Source organism: Gorilla gorilla, chromosome 12 (assembly GCF_029281585.2).
Source record: "Gorilla gorilla gorilla isolate KB3781 chromosome 12, NHGRI_mGorGor1-v2.1_pri, whole genome shotgun sequence".
Classification (NCBI taxonomy): domain Eukaryota; kingdom Metazoa; phylum Chordata; class Mammalia; order Primates; family Hominidae; genus Gorilla; species Gorilla gorilla.
The window spans coordinates 54,126,766-54,148,961 of NC_073236.2; the positions used below are offsets into that span (position 1 = coordinate 54,126,766).

Genomic DNA, 22,196 nt, shown 5'->3' on the forward strand with positions numbered 1-22,196 from the left:
AGCACAGAAATATCATTTAACAAAATTTAACATCTCTTCATGATAATAGTCTCAACAGCAGGGGAATCACTTGGACCCAGGAACCTGGGAGGTAGAGGTTGCAGCAGCCACTGCACTCCAGCCTGGGGGACTGAGCGAGACTCCGTCACAATAAAAAGGTGTTTCCACTTATGGCAGAAAAGAAAGGGAGCAAGTGTGTGCAGAGATCACATAGTGAGAAAAAAGAGAGACAGGAGGTTTAACAAGCAGCTCTCACAGAAACTAATAGAGCAAGAACTCACTCATTACCACAAGAATGGCACCAAGCCATTCATGAGGGATCCTCCTCCCTGACTCAAACACCTCCCACTAGGTCCCACCTCCAATATTGGGGATCACATGTCTTTTTTTTTTTTTTTTTTTTTTTTTGTGAGATGGAGTTTCGTCCTCATTGCCCAGGCTGGAGCGCAATGGCGCAATCTCGGCCTCCCAGGTTCAAGTGATTCTCCTGCCTCAGCCTCCCGAGTAGCTGGGATTACAGGCATGTGCCGCCACGCCTGGCTAACTTTGTATTTTTAGTAGCGATGGGGTTTCTGCATGTTGGTAAGGCTGGTCTTGAACTCCCAACCTCAGGTGATCCACCCACCTAGGACTCCCAAAATGCTGGGATTACAGGCATGAGCCACTGTGCCCGGCCAGGGATCACATTTCAACATGAAGTTTGAAAGTTGCATTCTTGCAACTTGCCATGGAGTTTGGAGATTACACCTTCCAAACCTCCCAGTGTAAACAGGAGCCCCTATTTACCCTTAAACAGGATTCCCCACTGTTAACACCTTACCACATTGCATGTATGTGGTATATACCTTATCACACTCATTCTTTGCGTATGTATTGCCTTTTTTTCTGAATCATTTCAGAAATTGTAATTGCAGATATGATGACCTATTACTCTTTGAATACCTTAGCGTATATTTTCTAACAAGGACACTGCCGTACATAACCATAGTACAACCATCAAAATCAGGAATTAACATTAACAGAATATTACTATCACAGATTCCAGTCACATTTTATAAATTGCCCCAATTATGTTCTGTATAGGTCTGGATCCAAATCAGGATCATGTGTCGCAATTTGTTGTCATGTCTCTTTAGTTTCCTTCTATCTGGAACAGTTCTTCAATCTTTACTTGTCTTTCAAGACCTTGGCATTTTTGAAGAGGACAGGCTAGAGTGCAATGGCTCCCGCCTGTAATCCCAGCACTTTGAGAGGCCAAGGCAGGCAGATTACTTGAGGTCAGGAGTTTGAGACCAGCCTGGACAACATGGTGAAACCCCTTCTCTAATAAAAAATACAAAATTAGCCAGGTGTGGTGGTACATACCTGTAATCCCAAGCTACTTCGGAGGCTGAGGCAGGAGAATCACTTGAACCCAGGAGGCGGAGATTGCAGTGAGCCCAGATCGTGCCACTGCACTCCAGCCTGGATGACAGAGCCAGACTCAGTCTAAAATAAAAATTTTTTTTTTAATTTTTTAAAAAAAGGATAGGCTAAGTATTTTGTAAAATGTCAGTTTGAGTTGCTCTGATGTTTCCTCATGATTTTTGCATTTTCGGCAGGAACAATGGAAAAGTAGTATTATATTTCTCTCAGAGCATTATACTATGAGGCCCATGATATTGACTTGCCCCATGGGAGGTGGCAGTAACTTTCATCAGCTGACAGGCTTCTCCACTGTCAGGTTAACTAATAATGGAATGTATTAATTAATATCAAATTAGTGAGCCAGGCGCAGTTCTGCACACCTGTAGTCCCAGCTACTCTGGAGGCCTAGGTGGAAGTATCCCTTGAGGCCAGGAGTTTGAGGCTACAGTGTGCTAAGATCATGCCTGAGAAGGGCCACTGCACTCCAGCCTGGGAAACAAAGTGAGACTCTGTCTCTAAAGAATAAATAAATAAATAAATAAACACTTTTAAAAAATCAAGTTAGTATATGATATACTCACTATACCAAATATGTTAGTAGGATATACTTTGCAACTATGTCTACATTTATTAACTGTAATTGTATTGTAAGGTAGCACGTTTCCTTTTCCCTTGTTTATTTATTCATGTATTATTTGTATTTGTATGAATTCATGGATTCTGCTTTATTCAATGGATTACGATCTGTTCTTGTCATCATCTATTCTGAGGCTCAAATAGCCCCAGATTTGGCCATCGGTGGTCCCCTTGAACAGCTTCTTTGATTGAACCCAGAATAACACACCATACTCCTTGGGTGGCCAGCATCCATTTTTCCCTCTTCCCACCAACAGCAGCCCAGATTTTCATGTTTATTGTCAACCAAGTGATTGGGTTGAGATGGACCCCACCTCAGCTCCAGGGGTGTGCCCTGCTTAGCTTAAGCCAATCAGTGTACCCCATTATTCTCCAGGACACAGTGATTGGTCTGAGGGTGGGCAAATGACCTGTGAGAACTGGCCAATGAGAACTGAGGAGATAGCTGATAGGCCTTCTGGGAAAGAAGCTTCCTATCTCTTTCCAAGGGAGCTCTCTCTCCCTCTCATGGAGGCACTGTAAAGAGGTGAAGTGTGGACCTGATGAGGCCATTTCTGCTGCCAAGAGAGAAGCGAACCTGAAGACAATTTCAATATACAGAGGTCGAGAGAATGAAAAATTGCAATAAAACAGGACTGGGGCTCTGCTGACGCCACACATTTCTGGATCATTCTGTGCCTGAACATACCCGCGGACTGGTTAATTATTTGAACCAGTAAATTATCTTTTTTGATTAGGCCAGAGTGGGCTGAGACTTCTGTTGCTTGCAACCAAAAGGGCCCTAAACGATACACTCCCCCGAAACAGCAAAGGAAGGCTGCCTGTCGCAAGAAGCAAGAGGATGGGTTTCTGTTCCTTTTCACCAAAAACAAAACAAAAACACCTCTAACCCTGCTGGTCTCTCCCACTGGTCTGAGAGCTTCTGGGGACTTCGCCACTGTGTGCCTTGGCCTTTCTGAATAACACATGGCTGTGGTGAGTGCTCAGTAAGCATTTCACGACTAACTGTGTGAATGCTGTTAAGGTTGTCTCGTTCACCATTAAATCCATAACATCTACAACAGTGTATGGGACACACGACAGACATTTATTGAAGGACTACACAGCTCACCCCAGCATGCCACTGACACCCACCCCTCAAATCCACCAAAGAAGAAGCAGCTGCGGCTAAAATCTTGCTTGACACTTTATTCTCCTGAGAGGGGAGGACAGCAGAGGGAGTCAGGGGAGGGAGACTGGAGAGTGGATTCTGGATCGAGGAAGCGAGGAGCCGGCAGAGGTTGCTGAGGTTCCCGGGATCTGAGGACAGGAGCCTGTGCTTCTTCCACAGGACAAGGTGAGAGGGCTCAGAGGGGACCTGGAACGGAGAGAACAGCCAGCTGTGGGCAGATGTGGTGGGTACTCAAGGAGAAGCAGGCACTCAGAATGTTACTTGCTTAAGGTTCCAGAGCCACCTGACCCTACTGAACACACCCAGAGGCACATCCTGGAAGCCAGTCGGCAGCCTGAGCAGGTTGTGGGGCCTTGAATAGAAAAGCCACAAGCTCCAATGACAGGAAATGGTGGGGACCCCCGATCTGCTAGCATAAAATCCCAGAGCATTGGCAAGTGCCAGCTGAGCTGCCAGAGCCAATCACCGAGGCCCCTTTCTGGCCCCATTTCCTACAGCCGAGACCTGTTCTCTCCAGGCACAGCCTGGGCAGCCATGGAAGGAAAGGCCTCATGCTCCCCTGACTGAAGGGTTCCCTAGCCCAGCTCTCAGGGCCCGGGATTGTGGGGGAGGATATGGCCCCAGCTCCCGACCCCAGGGGCCTGTGCTGGGCTGGGATTGGAGTTTGACTGAGGGTCTGATGACCTTGAATAGCCTCAGTCTGAGGACATTTCCCCAGGGTCAGGTCCACACACACGGTGACCTCCTTCAATTCTCATTCCAATCTCAAAAATCAGGATTGCTATCTCCCCTTCACAGATGAAGAAACTGAAACTCAGAGAGGTCAAGTTATTTGCTTAAGGTCACACAGCCAGGGAGAGATGGAGACCAGATTTTACTCCATGACCACCTGTGTCTGAAGCCCAAGCTCTAATCAGTATTTCTCAAACATTTCTAGCTAAAGTCCATCTGCTCAATTCTCCACACTTTCCCGTGCTGGGAGATGGGGGAGTAAGGAGGCAGCTTTGATATATCCTGGGGGAAGCTGTCTCCAACCCTCAGGAGGTATCCCTGCTGTCACCTCTGCACTCACCTGTAGAAGGTATACACAACCTGAGGTCCTCACAGATCTGCTGGGCAGTTTCTCCGGCCACGAGGCCCTGGGTAACTCTAGGCTGATACCTCCTCATGAAATTTCTGCAGACGTCGCGCCATCGTGACCTCCCCATCCTACACACCCAGGTCGCAGCATTGGAAACACTTTTCTGCAGCAGCAGCACCACAATGGACATGGTTATAGGGTGAGTCCTGCCCAGCTCTGCCACCCTTCAGGTTCCAGCAGCCCTAGCAATGGGAGTACTGGGTGCGAGGAGCTGGCACCTGGTGCCCATGGGGCCAGAGACTGTAGAGACGGGGCTCAGCCCCTACTCCCAGTCCCCAAGGCCTGGCCCAAGACTGGCCAGGTAGGGCTCCTGAGACAAGGACAGTTAGCCCTGCTGGGGTCTCAGCCCCTTGTGCACCTGTCCCCTGCCTTCTGTGTGGAGAATGGTGCCCATGGCTGCCAGGCACACATTAAATGCTCTGCCATGTAGCTACCTGGGTCCAGGACCTGGCTGGGGGCTCCAGATAGAGGGGGTGCATAGAGAAGACTGGTGGGGGTGGGAGGTGTGGTCAGAGCTTGGAGTCTTGGTTCATTTGGTTTTAAAGTCTCTTCTATGCCATCCCAGGGGAGGAGGATGAATCTGGGTATCCAGGGCTAAGTGTGAGCCTGCAGTGCCAGGATGCTGAGTAGTTTGGGGCAGCAGAGGAGAGGGAAGGAGGGAGAGTGAAACAATAATTCTTGGTAGTAACACAGTCATTCGTTAAGCATTTACTCAGTGCTGGACATGGAGCTAAGCACATCCCAGCCCTCAGCTCTTTTAAAAAGCTTCAGCAGCCAGGTGCAGTGGCTCATGCCTGTAATCCCACACTTTGGGAGGCCAAGGCAGGTAGATTGCTTCAGCTCAGAAGTTGGAGACCAGCCTGGGCAACACAGTGAGACCCTGTTTCTACAAAAGTACAAAAATTAGCTGGGCATGGTGGCACACACCTGGAGCCCCAGGTACTCAGGAGGCTTAGGCAGGAGAATTGCTTGGGCCAGGGAGGCAGAGGTTGCAGTGAGCCAAGATCACACCAGTGCACTCCAGCCTGAGTCTCAGAGTAAGATCCTATCTCAAGGGAAAAAAAAAAGGGTTCGACAACTTGCAAGATAGGGACTATTATCCATCACATTTCAAAGATAAGATAACCGAGGCTCAGAAAGTGGAAGTGACTTGCCCAAGGCCATGCAGCTTGGAAGTAGCAGATCTGGGATTTATCAGTCCTGACCCAGGCCTCTTGGGGAACTAGCTTCTCAAACTCTGCCTTGGACACAAACGTTAGGGCTTTAGGGGAAGATTCCTAACTTCTCTGGGACAAGCCCTCTTTGAGGATACATGATGAAAACCATGTATACTCTGCCGTCTGACTTACACAGTTCCAGAGAGTCACAAACAATTTCACAAGTTCTCTGAAATTCATCCACAGACACACGGGGACTCACAGATTCCCTTCTAGGAAGCCCTCCCCCAGGATCACTGTGCAAGGTGCCCCCGGGCTCCCCGATCCCCGACCTGGTCACAGGCTGGCCCCTCCATTGAGCAGCAGACAGGAGGCTCTGTAGCCCCTTGGCCTCACCTGGGTGGGCTGATCATCCAACATATTCTTCAGTTTTTGGACTATCGTCAGACAGGTCCTGTAGTCACGGCCCAGCTCCTGTGTTTTGGTCAACAGGTCACCCTGTCAGGAAAGAAAGCCCTTATGATGGTCTCTCAGACACTCTGGGAGTGCGTGAAAGTGCCCAGGAAAGGGGCCCTTGGTGTTTCTGAGGCCGGCAGGAATGTCCGTGATCTCTTCCCAGAGCGTGGATACACTGAAGGCCTGAACTGGCTGCCTGGCCCCTGCCCCACCCTTTTGCTTGTCTTAGAGGCTCTGAGACACCCCAGAAACAGCCTCCCACACCCCCAGTACTTTCCCAGCCCTGCACTTGCCCCTCTCCTATTGAGGAACTCCCAGGGGAGTCTGCCTATTTGGGTTCTGCAGCCCCAGGCTCCTTGGAGGGTGAAACCCCAGAGGATCCTCCTGGAGGAGTCTGCCAGATACCTGTAGCCCCCTGGCCAGACATGAATTCGACAAAACCAGCATCGTCAAAAACAGCCCAGCCTCCACTCCCACCTCCTGACCATTAGAGAGCTCCAGCCCTCACCCCAGGAGCCACCAGGGAGGAGGGAAAGGAGAGGGACTGTGGCAGGTGAGCAGAGAGCCAACACGTACCTGGGGGCCCTCCTGGGCCAGGCACGGGCAGGATTTCTCCTCATCACGCAGGTGGGCTCTTGCCAGGTCGTAGTACTCAGGGCTCAGACGAGAGAAGACCAGACCTGAGGAAGAACAGACTTCAGCTTCCCCTCCACAGGCGGAAGGAGAGGGAAAGCCCGTTCTCCTGGCTGGTGGGAGTCCAGGAGGTGACCAGGGCCTAGGACAGGAGCTGGGCCTTGCAGGGGGCCAGGATACCTGTCCACATACTTTGCCCTGGAGCCGCTCTGACCCACTCTCAGCACAAACACGTGTTCTCACATTCCTTCTAGAAAGCCAGGAGGGCAAGACTCTCTCTTCTCCTCTGTTCCCCCAGCAACACAGATTTGGGGGTCGATTTGTCTAGAAACTTCCCTCAATCTCCTTTCAAGGGATTTTCTTTTTTTACCTTCCATCCAGATGGCCCAGCCAAATCCACTCTCCCTTCCAGAAGTGTTCTTGCCCTTGGGGCTCACACTGACCCCAAGGCCTGGGAGAGAGCAGGGTGCAGGGGGCAGGAAGTCTGCCTTGAACACGGAAGAGATCTTGTTCTCTCACCAGCCCTGCACAATCCTAGACAGTGTAGGCCCGAGGAAACTCAGATCCACTGATGAGGGCCAATGGCCTTCACCACGCAGATGCGGAGGCAGGGGCTTGGGAGGGAAAGGGGGGTCTCAGGCCACACAGTGTGGCCAGTGGAGTTAGGACCAGAATCCCTGGCCTGTCTCTCCTCGTTGGCCAGGCCAGTGACAGGCTGGGCAGCACACTGGGCTAAGCCTGGCTCTGAGGGGAGGGCCAGGCCTCCATGACGGGGGAGAAGGCCGGGGGGAGGCAGGGGCACCTGGGTGCCCACAGAATCCATGCTCCAGGTTCAGCCAGCCTGAGAGTGCGAGGCTGGGTGGGCCATCAGGATCGATCCCAAGGGGAAGGCCTTACCTGGGTTGCCCAGGAGCGTGGCTGCAAGGAGCAGGAGGGCCCAGGTAGCCATGGTGGGGCAGCCGCTGAGATGCCTTTCACACCCTGTTTTATGGGCAGGGAGCCTGCAGCTTAATCTTTCTCAGGTCCTGTCCTTTTTGTATGTCATCTCCCCCGTGTCACTGGGTTTACCACAAATACAAATACCAGTGTGTGAAGAAGCAGGTCAGGGCAGTGGTAGCCCACAGGGTCCATGCCACACCCCACTCCCACACAACTAGAATGTGGGGTTGCTGGAGGCCAGCAGCTGCCAGGATGCCTGGGATGTGCCGATGGAGGGAGAAACCCCTTAGTACAAGTATGTTCCAGATATTGCATGGGACATACTTATACTAAAAGCATAAGTGAGTCATCTCACTTGACCCAAAAACTATTTTTAAACAGCTTTTTAATTTAACAATATACCACGAACATCTTTCCACATTTGTAAATACAGATCTTCTTCATCATTTCCCCTGGTTGTCTAATGGTTCCCTTTACACATGAACCATAGCTGGGGTCCTGTAACTCTGGGACTCGTGTCCCCTGTGGTACTTCAGCTTGAAAAGCAGAGGCTGGGAAGCCTCTCCAAGGGCTCACCCAGTAGTCAAGTTGAGTGATGTGAGGGCCTTCTTCAGACAGGGTGCCTCAGCATCTCAAAACGGCAGCTGTAACTCCTCCAGGCTACAAGGCCTGTTCACATGGAAAATGGAAAGAGTGAAGCTGAAAGAGGTGGTACCTGTATAGGAAAAACATCTTTCCCAGGGACCCTCAGCCTCCATCTCATTGATCTGAACTGTGTCACATGATAACCCTGGCTGCAAAGGGCAATAGGAAGGGAGTCTTTTGCTGGACCTTCACTGACACTTTGCTTTTTGTTGTTGTTGTTTGTTTTTGTTTTGTTTTTCTTTTTTGAGACAGAGTTTCACTCTTGTCACCCAAGCTGAAGTGCAGTGGTGTGATCTTGGCTGATTGCAACCTCCACCTCCAGGTTCAAGTGATTCTCCTGTCTCAGCCTCCTGAGTAGCTGGGATTACAGGTGCATGCCACCATGCCCTGCTAATTTGTGTGTTTTTAGTAGAGACAGGGTTTCACCATGTTGGCCAGGCTGGTCTTGAACTCCTTACCTCAGGTGATCCGCCCGCCTCGGCCTCCCAAAGTGTTAGGATTACAGGCATCAGCCATCGCACCTGGCCTTCATTGACACTTCGAACAAAATTGATATTCTGCTAGGGAGGATGAGGGAATGGGAATCGTATAGGCAATGGCAGTGTCAGCTACCGCAGGACTTTTTTTTTTTTTGATACAAGTTCTTGCTCTGTCCCTCAGGCTAGAGTGCAGTGGTGCAATCACAGATCACTGCAGCCTCAACCGCCCAGGCTCCAACAATCCCCCCACCTCAGCCTCCCAAGTAGATGAGACCACAGGTGCTTGCCACTAGCACCCCTGCTGATTTTAAAATTTTTGGTAGAGATGGGTCTCCGTATGTTGTCCAGGCTGGTCTTGAACTCCTGGACTCAAGCGATCCTCCCAGCCTCCAAAGTGCTGGGATTATAGGCATGAGCAACCACGCCTGGCTTTGCAGGACTTTTTGATAAGGAAACATATTTCAGGAAGAATTGGTAGGACTTTGTACCTATATGATTACAAGAAAGAAAGAAGAGAGAGGAGGCAAAGGTTTTACTAGTATTTGGGGCCCAGGAGGCTGAGGGACTGGCTGTGAAAATTAGGAAAAGGAGCTTGTTGGTGAGAAGTTGAGTTTGAGGTACTGCATTTGTGGCTGGCTTGTTTCCCCAGCTGTAAATCAACTGCTTGAGAGCAGGGCTGCCTCTGCCTGTCAGGGTCTCCCCACCATGCCTAGAACAGCTCTCAGACCAATCGGCAAACTCGTTTTACCTCAGATGAGGAAACCAGGACTCAAAAAGATCCAGTGAATTACCCACCAACACACAGCTAGGAAGGGAATGGTCTGTGGATTTGAACCCAGACCCTATGACTCCAAAGCCCAAGTTTTCCCCCAGCCCTACCCTAGCTCAGTCTCCAGGTTTTCAGTGCAGGGCCACTTAACCCTCTTGCGGCCAGCTCAGGAACTACTCCCCCGTCTTAGGAGACCCTCTCTCTCCTGACCACTTGTAGACCTTGGTCTCATGTGTGAAGACCACATTCATGGGGGTAAAGGGTCTTGAAAGGTGACTCATGTCTCTTTATTGTGGGAAACTTGGTGAGACCAAATACTGCAGTAAGTCCTTGTCAGAGGTATTGAGGGGTACGTGGCAAAGCTCATGTAGTTAGTCACAAGCCTCCACCCAGGCCTCTGGGGTCCCGTGTGATAAGAACCTGGGGTAAGTCTTACCCAATTCCCACCCATGGTACCCCAGGAACTGGCCCATTGCAAGTCAGGCCCAGGCCCACAAAGAATTCCTCTGTGAAATATTGCCTTCTGCGGAGCTTGCAGTGAGCCGTGATCGCGCCACTGCACTCCAGCCTGGCGACAGAGCGAGACTCCGTCTCAAAAAAAAAAAGAAAAGAAATATTGCCTGCTGTATCTTCTTCAGGAAATCTTCACTTGCGCTATCATAAAAATCACCTCTATGTTTTTTTCTAGAACCTTTATAATTTTAACTTTGACGTTAGGTCTATGACTCATCTCAAATTAATGCATAGTGTGAGCTGGGTTGAGGTTTTGTTTTTTCATATCAATTTCTTGAAAAGATTTTTCTTTTCCCATTGAATTGCTTTGGCACGTTGGTTGAATATCAATTGACTGTGGGTCTGTTTATGGACTCCTTATTATATCAACTGCTACTGCAATAATAATAATAAAGCAATCCAATTTTTTAAATGGGCAAAATATTTGAACAGGTAATTCGCAAAGGAAGATAAGAATGACCAAAACATTTGAAAACCTGCTCAACATCGTAAATCACAAAAAAATTCTTTTTTTTTTTTTTTTTTTTTGAGATGGAGCCTCACTCTGTCGCCCAGGCTGGAGTGCAGTGGCGTGATCTCGGCTCACTGCCACCTCTGTCTCCCGGGTTCAAGCAATTCTCCTGCCTCAGCCTCCTGAGTAGCTGGGATTACAGGCACACACCACCAAACCTGGCTAATTTTTGTATTTTTGGTAGAGACGGGGTTTCACCATCTTGGTCCAGGCTGGTCTTGAACTGCTGATCTCAAGTGATTCACCCACCTCAGCCTCCCAAAGTGTTGGGATTACAGGCATGAGCCACTGCGCCTGGCCAAGAAATTCTATATTAAAACTATACTGAGATGATGCATCAACATGACTAAAATTAAAGAGACAGAAAACCCAAATGCTGGTGTGTCTGTGGAGCAACTGGTACTCTTAAGCATTGTTGGTGGGAATATAAAACACTAATAACTGAAAATTGGATTGACAGTTTTTCAGAAAGTTGAGCATACACCTGCCCTGTGACTCAACAATTTCACTTCTACGTATTTACCCAAACTAAATGAAAACACCTCTGCATACACAGATTTATACAAGAATGTTCACAGACATGTAACCCAGCAATTCCACTCCTAGGTACACACCCAAAAGAAATAAAAGTAGATTGAAACAGATACTTGTACATCAATGTTCATAGAAGCATTATTCACAGTAGCCAAAAGATGGAAAGAGCCCAGGTGTCCATTGACAAATAAATGGATAAACAAGCCGAGCATAGTGGCTCACACCTGTAATCCCAGCACTTTGGTAGGCCAAGGTGGGAAGATGGCTTGAGGCCAGGAGTTTGAGGCCACCCTGAGCAACATAGTAGACCCCAGCTCTACAGAAAAATTTAAGAATTAGCTGAGCATGGTGGCATGTGCCTGTAGTCCCAGCTACTCAGGAGGCTGAGGTGAGAGGATTGCTTGAGCCCAGGAAGTCGAGGCTGCAGTGAGCCAAGGTCATGGCACTGCACTCCAGCCTGGATGACAGAGTGAGAGCCTGTCTCTAAGAAAAATTAAAATTAAAATTTTAAAAAGTTCATAAACAAAATGTGCTCTACATATACAATGGAATATGATTCAGCCTAAAAAGGGAACACAGTTCTGATACATACTACAACATGAATGAACCTTGAAATAATTATGCCAAGTGAAGTAAGCCAAACACAAAAGGATAAACATTGTATGATTCCACTTACATAAAATTTATAGAATAAACAAATTCATAGGGACAGAAAGTAGATTAGAGGTTACCCAGGGCTGGAAGGAGTGGGAAATGAAGGATTTAGTGCCCACTGGTTAGACTTTCCATTTGGGATGATGAGAATGGTTTTGGAAATCGATAGTTCCAAATAGACGATTCCACAATCTTGTGAGTATAATTAATGCCACTAGATTGTACATTTAAAATGGTTAAAATGGCTAATTTTATTTATTTTTATTAATATTATTTTTAATTGACAAATCATAATTTTATATATTTATGGAGTACAATGTGATGTTTTGATATATGTATACCACTTGGAATGATTAAATCAAGGTAATTAACATATCTATCACCTCCGTTATCATTTTTTGTGGTAAACATTTTATGTTATATTTTACCACAATAGAAAAAAATTGTTTTAAAAGGTTGTTCAAAGAAAATGAAAAAAGGAAGAATGAATGAATAAATAAATAAATAAATAAAAGATTGTTTGCAGAAGCTTTTTCATAACAGCCAAAAATTAGACATAACCCAAATGTCCATCAACAGGTCAATGGATGAAGAAATTAAGGTAGAGCCATACAATATTATACATAACTACTTGGCAATAAAAAGGAATGAACTACTAATACATGCAATAAAATGAATAAATCTTTAAAAAAAAAAAAAAAGGAAAAAGAAGCCAGACACGAAAGACTACATTCTGTATGATTCCATTTGTATGAAGTTCTTGAACAGCAAAATTCATCTATGGCGAAAGAAATCAGAAAAATGGTAGGAGGTGGGAGGAGGATGTGAGGGTTATTGGGCTGGCACAGGGGTATTTTTTTTAGATAGTGAAAGTGTTCTATATCTTAATTAGCTTGTGAATTGCATGAGTGTGCATCTATCAAAACTCTTCAAACTGGACACTTAAGATTTAAGCATTTTGCTAGATGTAAATTATACCTCAATTTAAAAATTATCCAAAAAATTATTATTATTTTTTTTTTTGAGAGGAGATTCCCTCTTGTTGCCCAGGCTGGAGTGCAATGGCACGATCTCGGCTCACCGTAGCCTCCGCCTCCAGTATTCAAGCTATTCTCCTGCCTTGGCCTCATGAGTAGCTGGGATTACAGGCATGTGCCACCATACCTGGCTAATTTTGTATTTTTAGTAGAAACGGGGTTTCTCCATGTTGGTCAGGCTGGTCTAGAACTCCCGACCTCAGGTGATCCGCCCACCTCGGCCTCCCAAAGTGCTGGGATTACAGGTGTGAGCCATCGCGCCCAAGCAAAAAAGATTCTTAAGTTACAATTTTATGGCTCCCAATGAACAATATCAAATACTTCCCCAAAGGATTGTACCCATTTACAACATTGCCAACATTGTATGAGAGTTCCCTGCACTCTCACCAGCATTGAATATTGTCACACTCTTTATTTTGCAAATGTAATGAGTGAAACTAACACCTACTTTCATTTCCATTTCAGTGACTACAAATTAAGTTTAATATTTTCCCAGGTATTTGTTTACATTTACATTTATTTTGAAATTGTCTTTTTATGTCCCTTGTCCAATATCTACTGGACTCTACTATGTTTTTCAATTTGTAAGACTTCTTTATTAATAAATACATTAATGTTTTGATATATTTGCTACAAATATTTTGTCACTTCTTGATTGACCTTTAAATTTCCATAAGGTTCTTATGCATAGAAAGTTTTCATTTTCTATAATCAAATATGTATATTTCTTTATGACATATTTTCTCAGTTTAGAAAGTTGTGATTGCCTCTTTTTCCCTAGAAAATATTTTTTTTGCTAATTTTTACAGTTAGACTTTTTTTAATGTGACACTTCAATCCTCTGGAATTGATTTTAGGGAGGTATGAGGTGGGATGTATTCTTTTCAAAATGCTATTCCCTTAGTGTAAAGGTATTGATTGTATACTTTCCCCTCCTCTCCATTGATCTGAAATGGTTCTTTTATTGTATATTCAATTATATGTAATAGGATCAAATTCTGACCTATCCATTCTGTCTAATTGACCCAAATATCTTGTGTTCTATTAACACCACATTATCTAATCCTGCAGTTTTCTTGATATTTTCCTTTGATATTCCTTTACTTTTAAATTGTACTTGGGTAATATTTTATTTACTATAATACTTTATATGCTAAAAGTATATATAAGGTATATTTATATACTAAATATTAAATATCTACTAAATGCTAAATATAAATTATTTTGACCAATAGTATATCAGATTGTAATTTTCACTTTTAATTTTGTTATAACTAAAAACTAATATGGAAAAAATTCACTTCTTTATAGTCACTCTTTCAGCCATGATCATAGTACAACTTTTTTTTTTTTTTTTTTTGAGACAGGTCTGGCTGTGTTGCCCAGGCTGGAGTGCAGTGGTGTGAGTGGTGTGATCTTGGCTCACTGCAACTTCTGCCTCCCAGGTTCAACTGATTCTCCTGCCTCAGCCTCCAGAGCAGCTGGGATTACAGACGCCCGCCACCACACCTGGCTAATTTTTGTATTTTTAGTAGAGACTGTTTTTCACCATGTTGGCCAGGCTGGTCTTAAACTCCTGGCCTCAAGTGATCTGCCCACCTCGCCCTCCCGAAGTGCTGGGATTACAGGCGTGGCCACCGCGCCCAGCAGATCATAGTATGACTTTCTATTTTTTCCAAGTCATCTTTTTTCTCTCTCAATAAAGTTTTAGGAAGAGTTTTCCAGTGCAGGGGAGCTGAGCATCAGCCAACCCAGGACCCGGACCGTGATGATTCTGGGTGGCCAGGGAGATGGTGGGGGTCAGCGGGGGGCAGGAGACTTCAGAGGGATGTCCAGCTGGGAGCAGATCCCTCTCCGCTTTCTCCCCAACTTGCGCAAATGACTCAGAGCCTATTCACGTGACATTTTGATATAACAAAACAAAATGCCAGGGACTCAAAATGAGATAATTAAAGGCAGTAAAACAGAAATAAAATAGGGAGATAATCAGCCAAAAAAGACCTATGGGAGAAAGCAGATGATGGAAAATAAAGTGAAGCAGCATTTTTTGGTATGTGTTTCACCAGACTTTCTGAAATTTAAAAAATGATGACCCTTTATTTAGAGAACTGCTCTTCTCAGCACCAGTCACAGCAAACAAGCAGTCCCTAGATGTTAACTGTCTGATTGCACTTGGGAAAATATTATGAAATAGCCTCACCCTAAGAATGAGAAGAAAATACACCTATGAAATTGTATGGAATATTTTTACATTTCACCAGCATCCATCAATGTTGTACTTTTGGTAAACATTTCCATCATCTCCTATTTCAGAAATTCTGTACTTTCAGGCACTAGGTTTACTAAATACCACATCTGCCTATTTACTCAAATGATGTCCTTTACTTAAAGCCTTTTTGCATTATCCAGTTTTCCTGATAGTTTATATAGATGATTGCCTGAATTTCTCAAAAAGCAAGCTTCCCTTAAGCGTCAAAATTATTTATATTTCTTTGCAGTAATTTCAATTTAGGTTTCAGTCCTTGCTTACGTTTTGGGAGACCCAGCTGCCAAAGCCTGAAGGCACAGAACGTTTATTCTCAATGTCCTTTCTACATCAGCATTCAGGGTTAGTGGCTGTCATTTTTCGTGATGATTTTATGGTTTTTATAACCTCTTTGTTACATGATTTTAGGATAACTTTCTATATGAATGAGACTATCCTATATCTTCTTCCCTTTCATCCCATTCTAGATATACTGTGAGTTCTAAAAAATTACACTTGCCCAAACTCATTGTTTTCTTGGTACCTGGTTGTCATTTGTACCACTTCAAGTAATCATCCTTTTTCTTTCTTTCTTTTGTTTTGTTTTGTTTTTTATTTGAGACGGAGTCTCGCTCTGTTGCCCAGGCTGGAGTGCAGTGGTGCAATCTCCACCTCCCGGGTTCCCGCCATTCTCCTGCCTCAGCCTCCCGAGTAGCTGGGACTGCAGGCGCCCACCACCACGCCCAGCTAATTTTTTGTATTTTTAGTGGAGACAGGGTTTCACCGTGTTAGCCAGGAAGGTCTTGATCTCCTGACCTCGTGATCCGCCCGCCTTGGCCTCCCAAAGTGCTGGGATTACAGGCGTGAGCCACCACGCCCGGCCCGTAATCATCCTTTTTCTTAAGGTACAGATTCCAGCACTGAGATGAGTTCCCTGGTTGTACTTTGTCAATAGTTTTCTCATCGCTAGTTTATTGGTTTAATCGTCACAAGCTTAATTTAGGAGACATCGAATTACCTGTGGATCCATTTGTCAGCTTGAAATGCTGCTTCCTTCCACATACAATTTATAATCTTGAAAATTTGCTCAATAAGAATCTGTTAATATGTTGCCATGTGAAAGTGAATTAAAATTTACAACTACAATAAGAATCATAATTTTATGATTGGAAAAGAATGATGAGTCGGGATATATAAAAAACAAGCTGAAGGCTGAAGCAGTGGCCCGCACCTGTGGTCCCAGCTTCTCAGGAAGCCCCGGAGTTTAAGAGCAGCCTGGGCAACACACTGAGACCCAGTCTCAAAAAAAAAAAAAAAAAAGGATGAAAGCCTTTCCCCTCTAACTTTCACACCTCTTCAGAATGTATCTTTTGGGGATATGGTATTATTTATTAAATGTATCTTATTTTAAAAACAAAATAATTCCAGCCAGTCATGGTAACTCATGCCTGTAATCCCAGCACTTTGGGAGGCTGAAGTGGGACGATCACTCAAACCCTGGAGTTTGAGATCAGCCAGAACAACGTAGTGAGACCCCATCTCAAAAAAAGTTTTTAAATTTAAAAAACAACTCCAAGAACATTTGTTATGCCTGTTCAGGGACATTGTATATTATAAATATTAATTTGCTATGTAAATATAAAATTTACTACCAACTTTATGATATAAACAAATGAACATTTTAATCAAATTGAAAAACAAAAACAACTCCTCGGAAGCAGCTTGCCACCCAAAATATAAACATCAGTGAGAAAAGCAACACAAAGAAAAAGGCCTTGGGCAACTCTCTCACCCTCCATTTTACCTTCCTTCCAGCTGGACTCCCTTAGGCTGAGAAATCACTTCCACTGCCCTTGACTGTATTAATTTTCTATTATTGTCACAGCAATTGCCACAAACTTAATGGGCTAAAATAACACCTGTGTATTAACTGACAGTTCTGGCGGTCAGAAGACTGGGTGTGCTCAACTGGTTCTCACCAGGCCAAAGTCAGGATGTGGGCTGGCAGGGCTCTAACCTGGAGGATCTGAGAAGAATCTGTTTCTAGGTTCATGCCACATTGTTGGCAGAGCTCAGTGCCGTGTGGTTGCAGGACTGAGATCCCCCTTTCCGTGCTGGCTGTTATCGGAGGGTCATTCTCAGCTCTAAAGGCTGCTGGTATCTCCAGGCTCATGGCCCTGCCCATCCCTTCAAAGCCAGCGATGGTGGGGTAAATCTTTCTCAGGCTTCCAGCCTCTTTGAAGCCCCCTCTGCCTCATCTTCCTGTCCCCCATTCCACTACACACACACACACACACACACACTCACACAAACTCTTACACATACACACAGACTTCAAACACACACACTCACATAGACACACACTCATATAGACACACATATTCACATAGACACACACATACATACGCACACACACACATAGGCACACACACATATGCATGCACTCAAACACACTCTCACATACACACACTCACATAGACACTCACATACACTCTCGCATAGACACATACACTCACATAGATACACTCGCATAAACACACACATAGACACACACAGTCTCGCATAGACACAGTCTCACTCACATAGAGACACACTCTCACATAGACACACTCACATAGACATACATACACACTCTCACACAGACACACACACACTCTCTCTCTCACGTAGACACACAAGCCATTGCCTCTTCTGTCTTCTGCTTAGATCCCCAGTCCTTGCTTCAGTACCTGCAGCTGGAGAACCCCTTCTTTGCTTTCTCATCCATGCATTTATCATGAAAATTTGTGGATTTTCCTTATGAACAGTGCGAGGAAATATTTTATGTATTTTTGACATTTTAATGTACTTATGAAAAGCATAAGGAAAAAGAATATAAGCCCCCACTAGTTCATAGCCTCTCTCCTCAGAGGAAAGAAAAACTGTTAAAATTTTCCTTTTTTGTACCTTTCCATACAAGCATGTATATATATGTTGCTCCCTTTTAAATTACACAATGTAAAACATATTCAGAAATGCACACAAAACAAAACGTACAGCTCAATGGTTTATTATCAAGCACACATCCACGTAACCACCCAGGTCAAGAAATCTGCCAGCTCCCCAGAAGCCCCATCATCTTCCCTCCCAGAGACCACCCCTTCCTCCTTCCCTAGGGAGGACTTAATGATCATTGTGTTCTTGTTTTTCTTTATAGTTTTACCACCTGAGCACATACTCATAAACACCATAGCTCTGTTTTCTCTGGTTTGTTTGTTTGTTTGTTTGTTTGCTTGCTTTGAGCTGGAGTTTTGCTCTTGTTGCCCAGGCTGGAGTGCAATGGCGTGATCTCGGCTCACTGCAACCTCTGCCTCCCAGGTTCAAGCAATTCTCTTGCCTCAGCCTCCTGAGTAGCTGGGATTACAGGCGTGCGCCACCACACCCAGCTAATTTTTGTATTTTTAGTAGAGACAGAGTTTCACCATGTTGGTCAGGCTGGCCTTGAACTCCTGACCTCGGGTGATCCACCTGCCTTGGCCTCCCAAAGTGCTAGAATTATAGGCATAAGCCACCATGCCAGGCCTGTTTTCTCTGTTTTTGAAGTGTATATAAATGGAACCGTACAGAATGATTGTCGCATCTGACGTCTTTTGATCAGCATTCATGTGTGAGATGGTCCATGTTGTCGTATATTTGAGCAATTTGTTCCTTTCTACTGCTGAGCAGTATTCCATTGTATGGATATTCCACAGCTTATCCATTGTCTTGTCCATGGATATGTGGGGTGTTATCAGTTTTGACCTACTGTTATTTACCTTCCTTTTTTCCAACTTTATTGAGATATAATTAAGGTACACTCACATGCACACATTTAAAGTATACCACTTTACCAGTTCTAACACATGTACAAACCCATAAAACCATCATAGCAGTCAAGACAGTGAACACATCCATCAGCCCTAAAAGTGTCCTTGTGCCCCTTTGGATAGATGGATGGATAAGTGGATGGATGGATGATTGAGTGGACAGAAGGATGAAGTCAGTCTGCAAGGAAGAAACAAGAAAGAAAATCTAGATCATGGGTGAATGGATGGATGATTGGAAACAGCCCCCACATGCCATAGTTTTTGCTCATCATTTTGGATACACCCCCCCCCCAGATGCCCTTTATTTTATTTTATTTTTTTATTTATGTAATTATTTAATTATTTATTTATTTACTTATTGAGACTGATTCTCGCTCTGTCGCCCAGGCTGCAGGGCAGTGGCATGATTTCAGCTCACTGCAACCTCCGCCTCCCAAGTTCAAGCGATTCTCCTGCCTCAGCCTCCTGAGGAACTGGGATTACAGGCATGTGCCAGCACTCCCAGCTAATTTTTGTATTTTTAGTACAGACAGGGTTTCACCATACTGGCCAGACTGGTCTCAAACTCCTGACCACCCGCCTCCGCCTCCCAGGGTGCTGGGATAACAGGCATGAGCCACCACGCCCTGCCTGGATGCCCTTTAAAATAGATGTCACAGAGACAGTTATGCATCAGCTGACTCTAAGGACCCATTCTGGGCCCAGGCAGCCTACTCACCCTGGAAGCTTGCTGGATTATTAAGAAATGACAGGCCAGCCAGACTTTGTGTCCTGGACAGAAGCTCCTGAATGCAGCACTATGGCAAACTAAAAATAGATAAAAGTCTGAGAGCTGACTTGTTATAGTAAAAATTGCATATATTTAAGGCATACAACGTGATATTTTGACAAACATATACATAGTGAAGTATCAGTGGAAATGTAAATTAGTATAGCCATTATGGACAACAGTATAAAGTTTCCTTGAAAATTTAAAAATAGAATTACCATATGATTTAGCAATCCCTCTTCTGAGTATGTACCCAAAAGAAATGAGGCTGGGCACGACAGTTTACATCTGTATTCCCAGCACTTTGGGAGGCCAAGGCAGGAGGATCACTTGAGGCCAGGAGTTCAAGGCCAGCCTGGGCAATATAGCGAGACCCCCATCTCTACCAAAAAAAAAAAAAAAAAAAACGCTCCTGACCACATGGCCACCACCATTTGTATCAGGCTTTGGAGTATGACACAAAGGAAATGTCAGCAGTTTCCCAGGGAGTCAGCAGACCTCACCTGAACTGTCCATAACTCATTTCTCAAGTTCCTAGGCTGCAAGAGAGGCTCAGCCTTCATCCATGCCTCTGGTTTCAGAAGTTAACCCTTTACATCACCCTTTCTCCCTCATGCACAGGCTCTCTGCCACATAACTTCTCAAAACTCTCCCACCCCAGGACCTCCCCTACGTGGGTCCCTTCCTTTGGGAGGCTCCAAAGTCACTGGCAACTTCTATGTCTGACTTTCACGGTTGATGACAGCTTGGATCCAGAGGTCTTAGAACTGAGGCTCATATACGCCCACTCTGAACCCTCACCTGGCTGCGAGCCCTACCTGCCTGCTTTCTCCACTCTCCCACCTATCAGCTTCCATCCCAGAATGACCCACATGACCCTGGCCTCCCCTGCAGCCTCACTTGTCTGCTGGCTTCTGTCCCTGGGTGTCCTGGTGCCTGACCTTTACCACACCCCTGTCCTGGCGTTTGACTCATACCTGATGTGGAAGGACTGGGCACTCTGCTCTCAGCTTCCAGAACTGCATTCCCCAGCCTGACCCTCCGTCTTCTGGGATTCCTGCTTCCCCCTCAGGACTGTTGATCCACACCAGCCCCTCATCCTCACAACCAAAACAGGACAAAATCTACACTAGCGAGAACTGTTTTCTAACAGCTTCTTGTTTGCTAGTATATTTGACTGGGAAAGGAAGGTTTTTTTTTTTTCCTTTGGCTTAATTTTTTTTTCAAAGTACAAAGACAATGAGTAATGACCACATGTAATTCTACCAAGAAATACCATTATCAACAAGGTGATACACATCCTGCCAGTATTTCTCCAGTGTTTCGTTTTGTTGTGTTTTTTTTCTTTTTCATTATTAACCTAAGTTTCCTGAGGCATACCAACCTGTGTGTAAATTCCGAGTGGTGACATTTACCCTTATTTTACTGTCTCTTACCCTGTGGGCCATTGCAGTACTTTACATCCCCAACAAATTGCCCTTCAATTATGTCTGCAACTTATTCACCAAATCAGCCAGTTGTATGGTGGCAGTGCCTGGCACCACCATCTGGATAGGCACCAGCCTGTTTCCCAGGATAATTGGTCCCCAGGGTGCTGTTCTCTCTGCAGTGCCACCAGGGCCTGCTGGATGTGGCCATCTCTGCCAGGGATGCAGAGCTGGGCTGTGTCCCCTAGCACCCTGGAGGCCCCAAGGCAGCCAGGGTCTATCCTGAAATGAGAATGTCTCCCCTCCACTCTGGTTTCCCAGTTTGTTAGGCCATTTGAACCTACATGTCCTGGAGCTTTTAGCTGAAGCATCTCCTTCAGCATTTCCTTGCAGACATCCTGTCACTGGGACTTGGACAAGAGCCCCTGGGGGCTGGGCTGGGGCAGACCTCCCTGTCAGTTTTCAGAACTGCCCTACTCCCTGCCCAGCCAGAACACTGGGACTCTGCTACAAGTGGAGCTCCAGCCTGGTTGGAGTCTCTCTCAGCAGTTGCTCTGATAGCCTTCAGGATGGTGCCCCCAACCAGTCTGCAAAGCCTCCAGACCTCAGAATGCAGCCCTCGGTCATGTTCATTGATTCAGCAAATACCAAGTGAATGCTACTCTGTGCCAGGTACTCCGCCAGGCACTGAGAACACGAAGATGAGTAAACATGAACATGGGCCCTGCCCTCACGGAACTTACTTTCTAGTGGGAGAGAAGACAATGATCAAATTACAAATAAGTGGACCCAGCATGGTGAGTTACACCTGTAATCCCAGCACTTTGGGACGCCGAGGACAGACGATCACTTGAGGTCAAGAGTTTGAGACCAGCCTGGCCAACATGGTGAAACCCCCACTTCTACTAAAAATGCAAAAATTGGTCAGGTGTGGTGGTGGGCACCTATAATCCCAGCTACTTGGGAGGCTGAGGCAGGAGAATTGCTTGAACTTGGGAGGCAGAGGTTGCAGTGAGCTGAGATTGTGCTACTGTACTCCAGCCTGGGTGACAAAGCGAGACTCCATCTCAAAAAAATATATATATATACAAATAAGTGTAAACAGTAAGAAAGAACAGCTTGTCCGTGCACGGTGGCTCACACCTGTAATCCTAGCACTTTGGGAGGCCGAGGCAGGCGGATCACCTGAGGTCAGGAGTTCGAGACCAGCCTGGCCAACATGGTGAAA

At 45.6% G+C, this 22,196-nt stretch overlaps 1 protein-coding gene and 1 pseudogene across 2 annotated transcripts; one reads left to right on the forward strand and one right to left on the reverse strand.

Moving 5' to 3' along the window:
* Positions 1–3,123: 3,123 nt before the first annotated feature.
* On the reverse strand, positions 3,124–8,368 carry GNLY (granulysin). 2 transcript variants are annotated; one of them, XM_004029556.5, is made up of 7 exons: positions 8,117–8,362; positions 7,499–7,659; positions 6,972–7,052; positions 6,545–6,648; positions 5,909–6,010; positions 4,287–4,458; positions 3,124–3,400 (listed from the first exon to the last, which is right to left on the reverse strand). In XM_004029556.5, exons 2-7 carry the CDS (start codon positions 7,548–7,550, stop codon positions 3,390–3,392), a joined length of 522 nt encoding a protein of 173 aa, XP_004029605.2. In that variant the 5' UTR covers positions 7,551–7,659; positions 8,117–8,362; the 3' UTR covers positions 3,124–3,389. The 2 variants fall into 2 exon arrangements, with proteins under 2 accessions (XP_004029605.2, XP_055234183.1); XM_055378208.2 differs by lacking the exons at positions 4,287–4,458; positions 6,972–7,052 and having other exon boundaries at positions 8,117–8,368.
* Positions 8,369–14,770: 6,402 nt separating this feature from the next.
* LOC109025622 (probable G-protein coupled receptor 160) lies at positions 14,771–17,140 on the forward strand (annotated as a pseudogene).
* The last annotated feature ends 5,056 nt before the right edge of the window (positions 17,141–22,196 follow it).

What these genes read in the sequence shown, in the direction of transcription:
- GNLY (XM_055378208.2), bottom strand. Translation starts at nt 7,550, where the DNA reads ATGGCTACCTGGGCCCTCCTGCTCCTTGCAGCCACGCTCCTGGGCAAC. An exon ending in TGGCCCAGGAGGGCCCCCAG is followed by an intron (nt 6,011 to 6,544) that starts GTACGTGTTGGC and finishes CTTTCCTGACAG; the next exon opens with GGTGACCTGTTGACCAAAAC. An exon ending in TGGATGATCAGCCCACCCAG is followed by an intron (nt 3,401 to 5,908) that starts GTGAGGCCAAGG and finishes TCTCCGTTCCAG; the next exon opens with GTCCCCTCTGAGCCCTCTCA.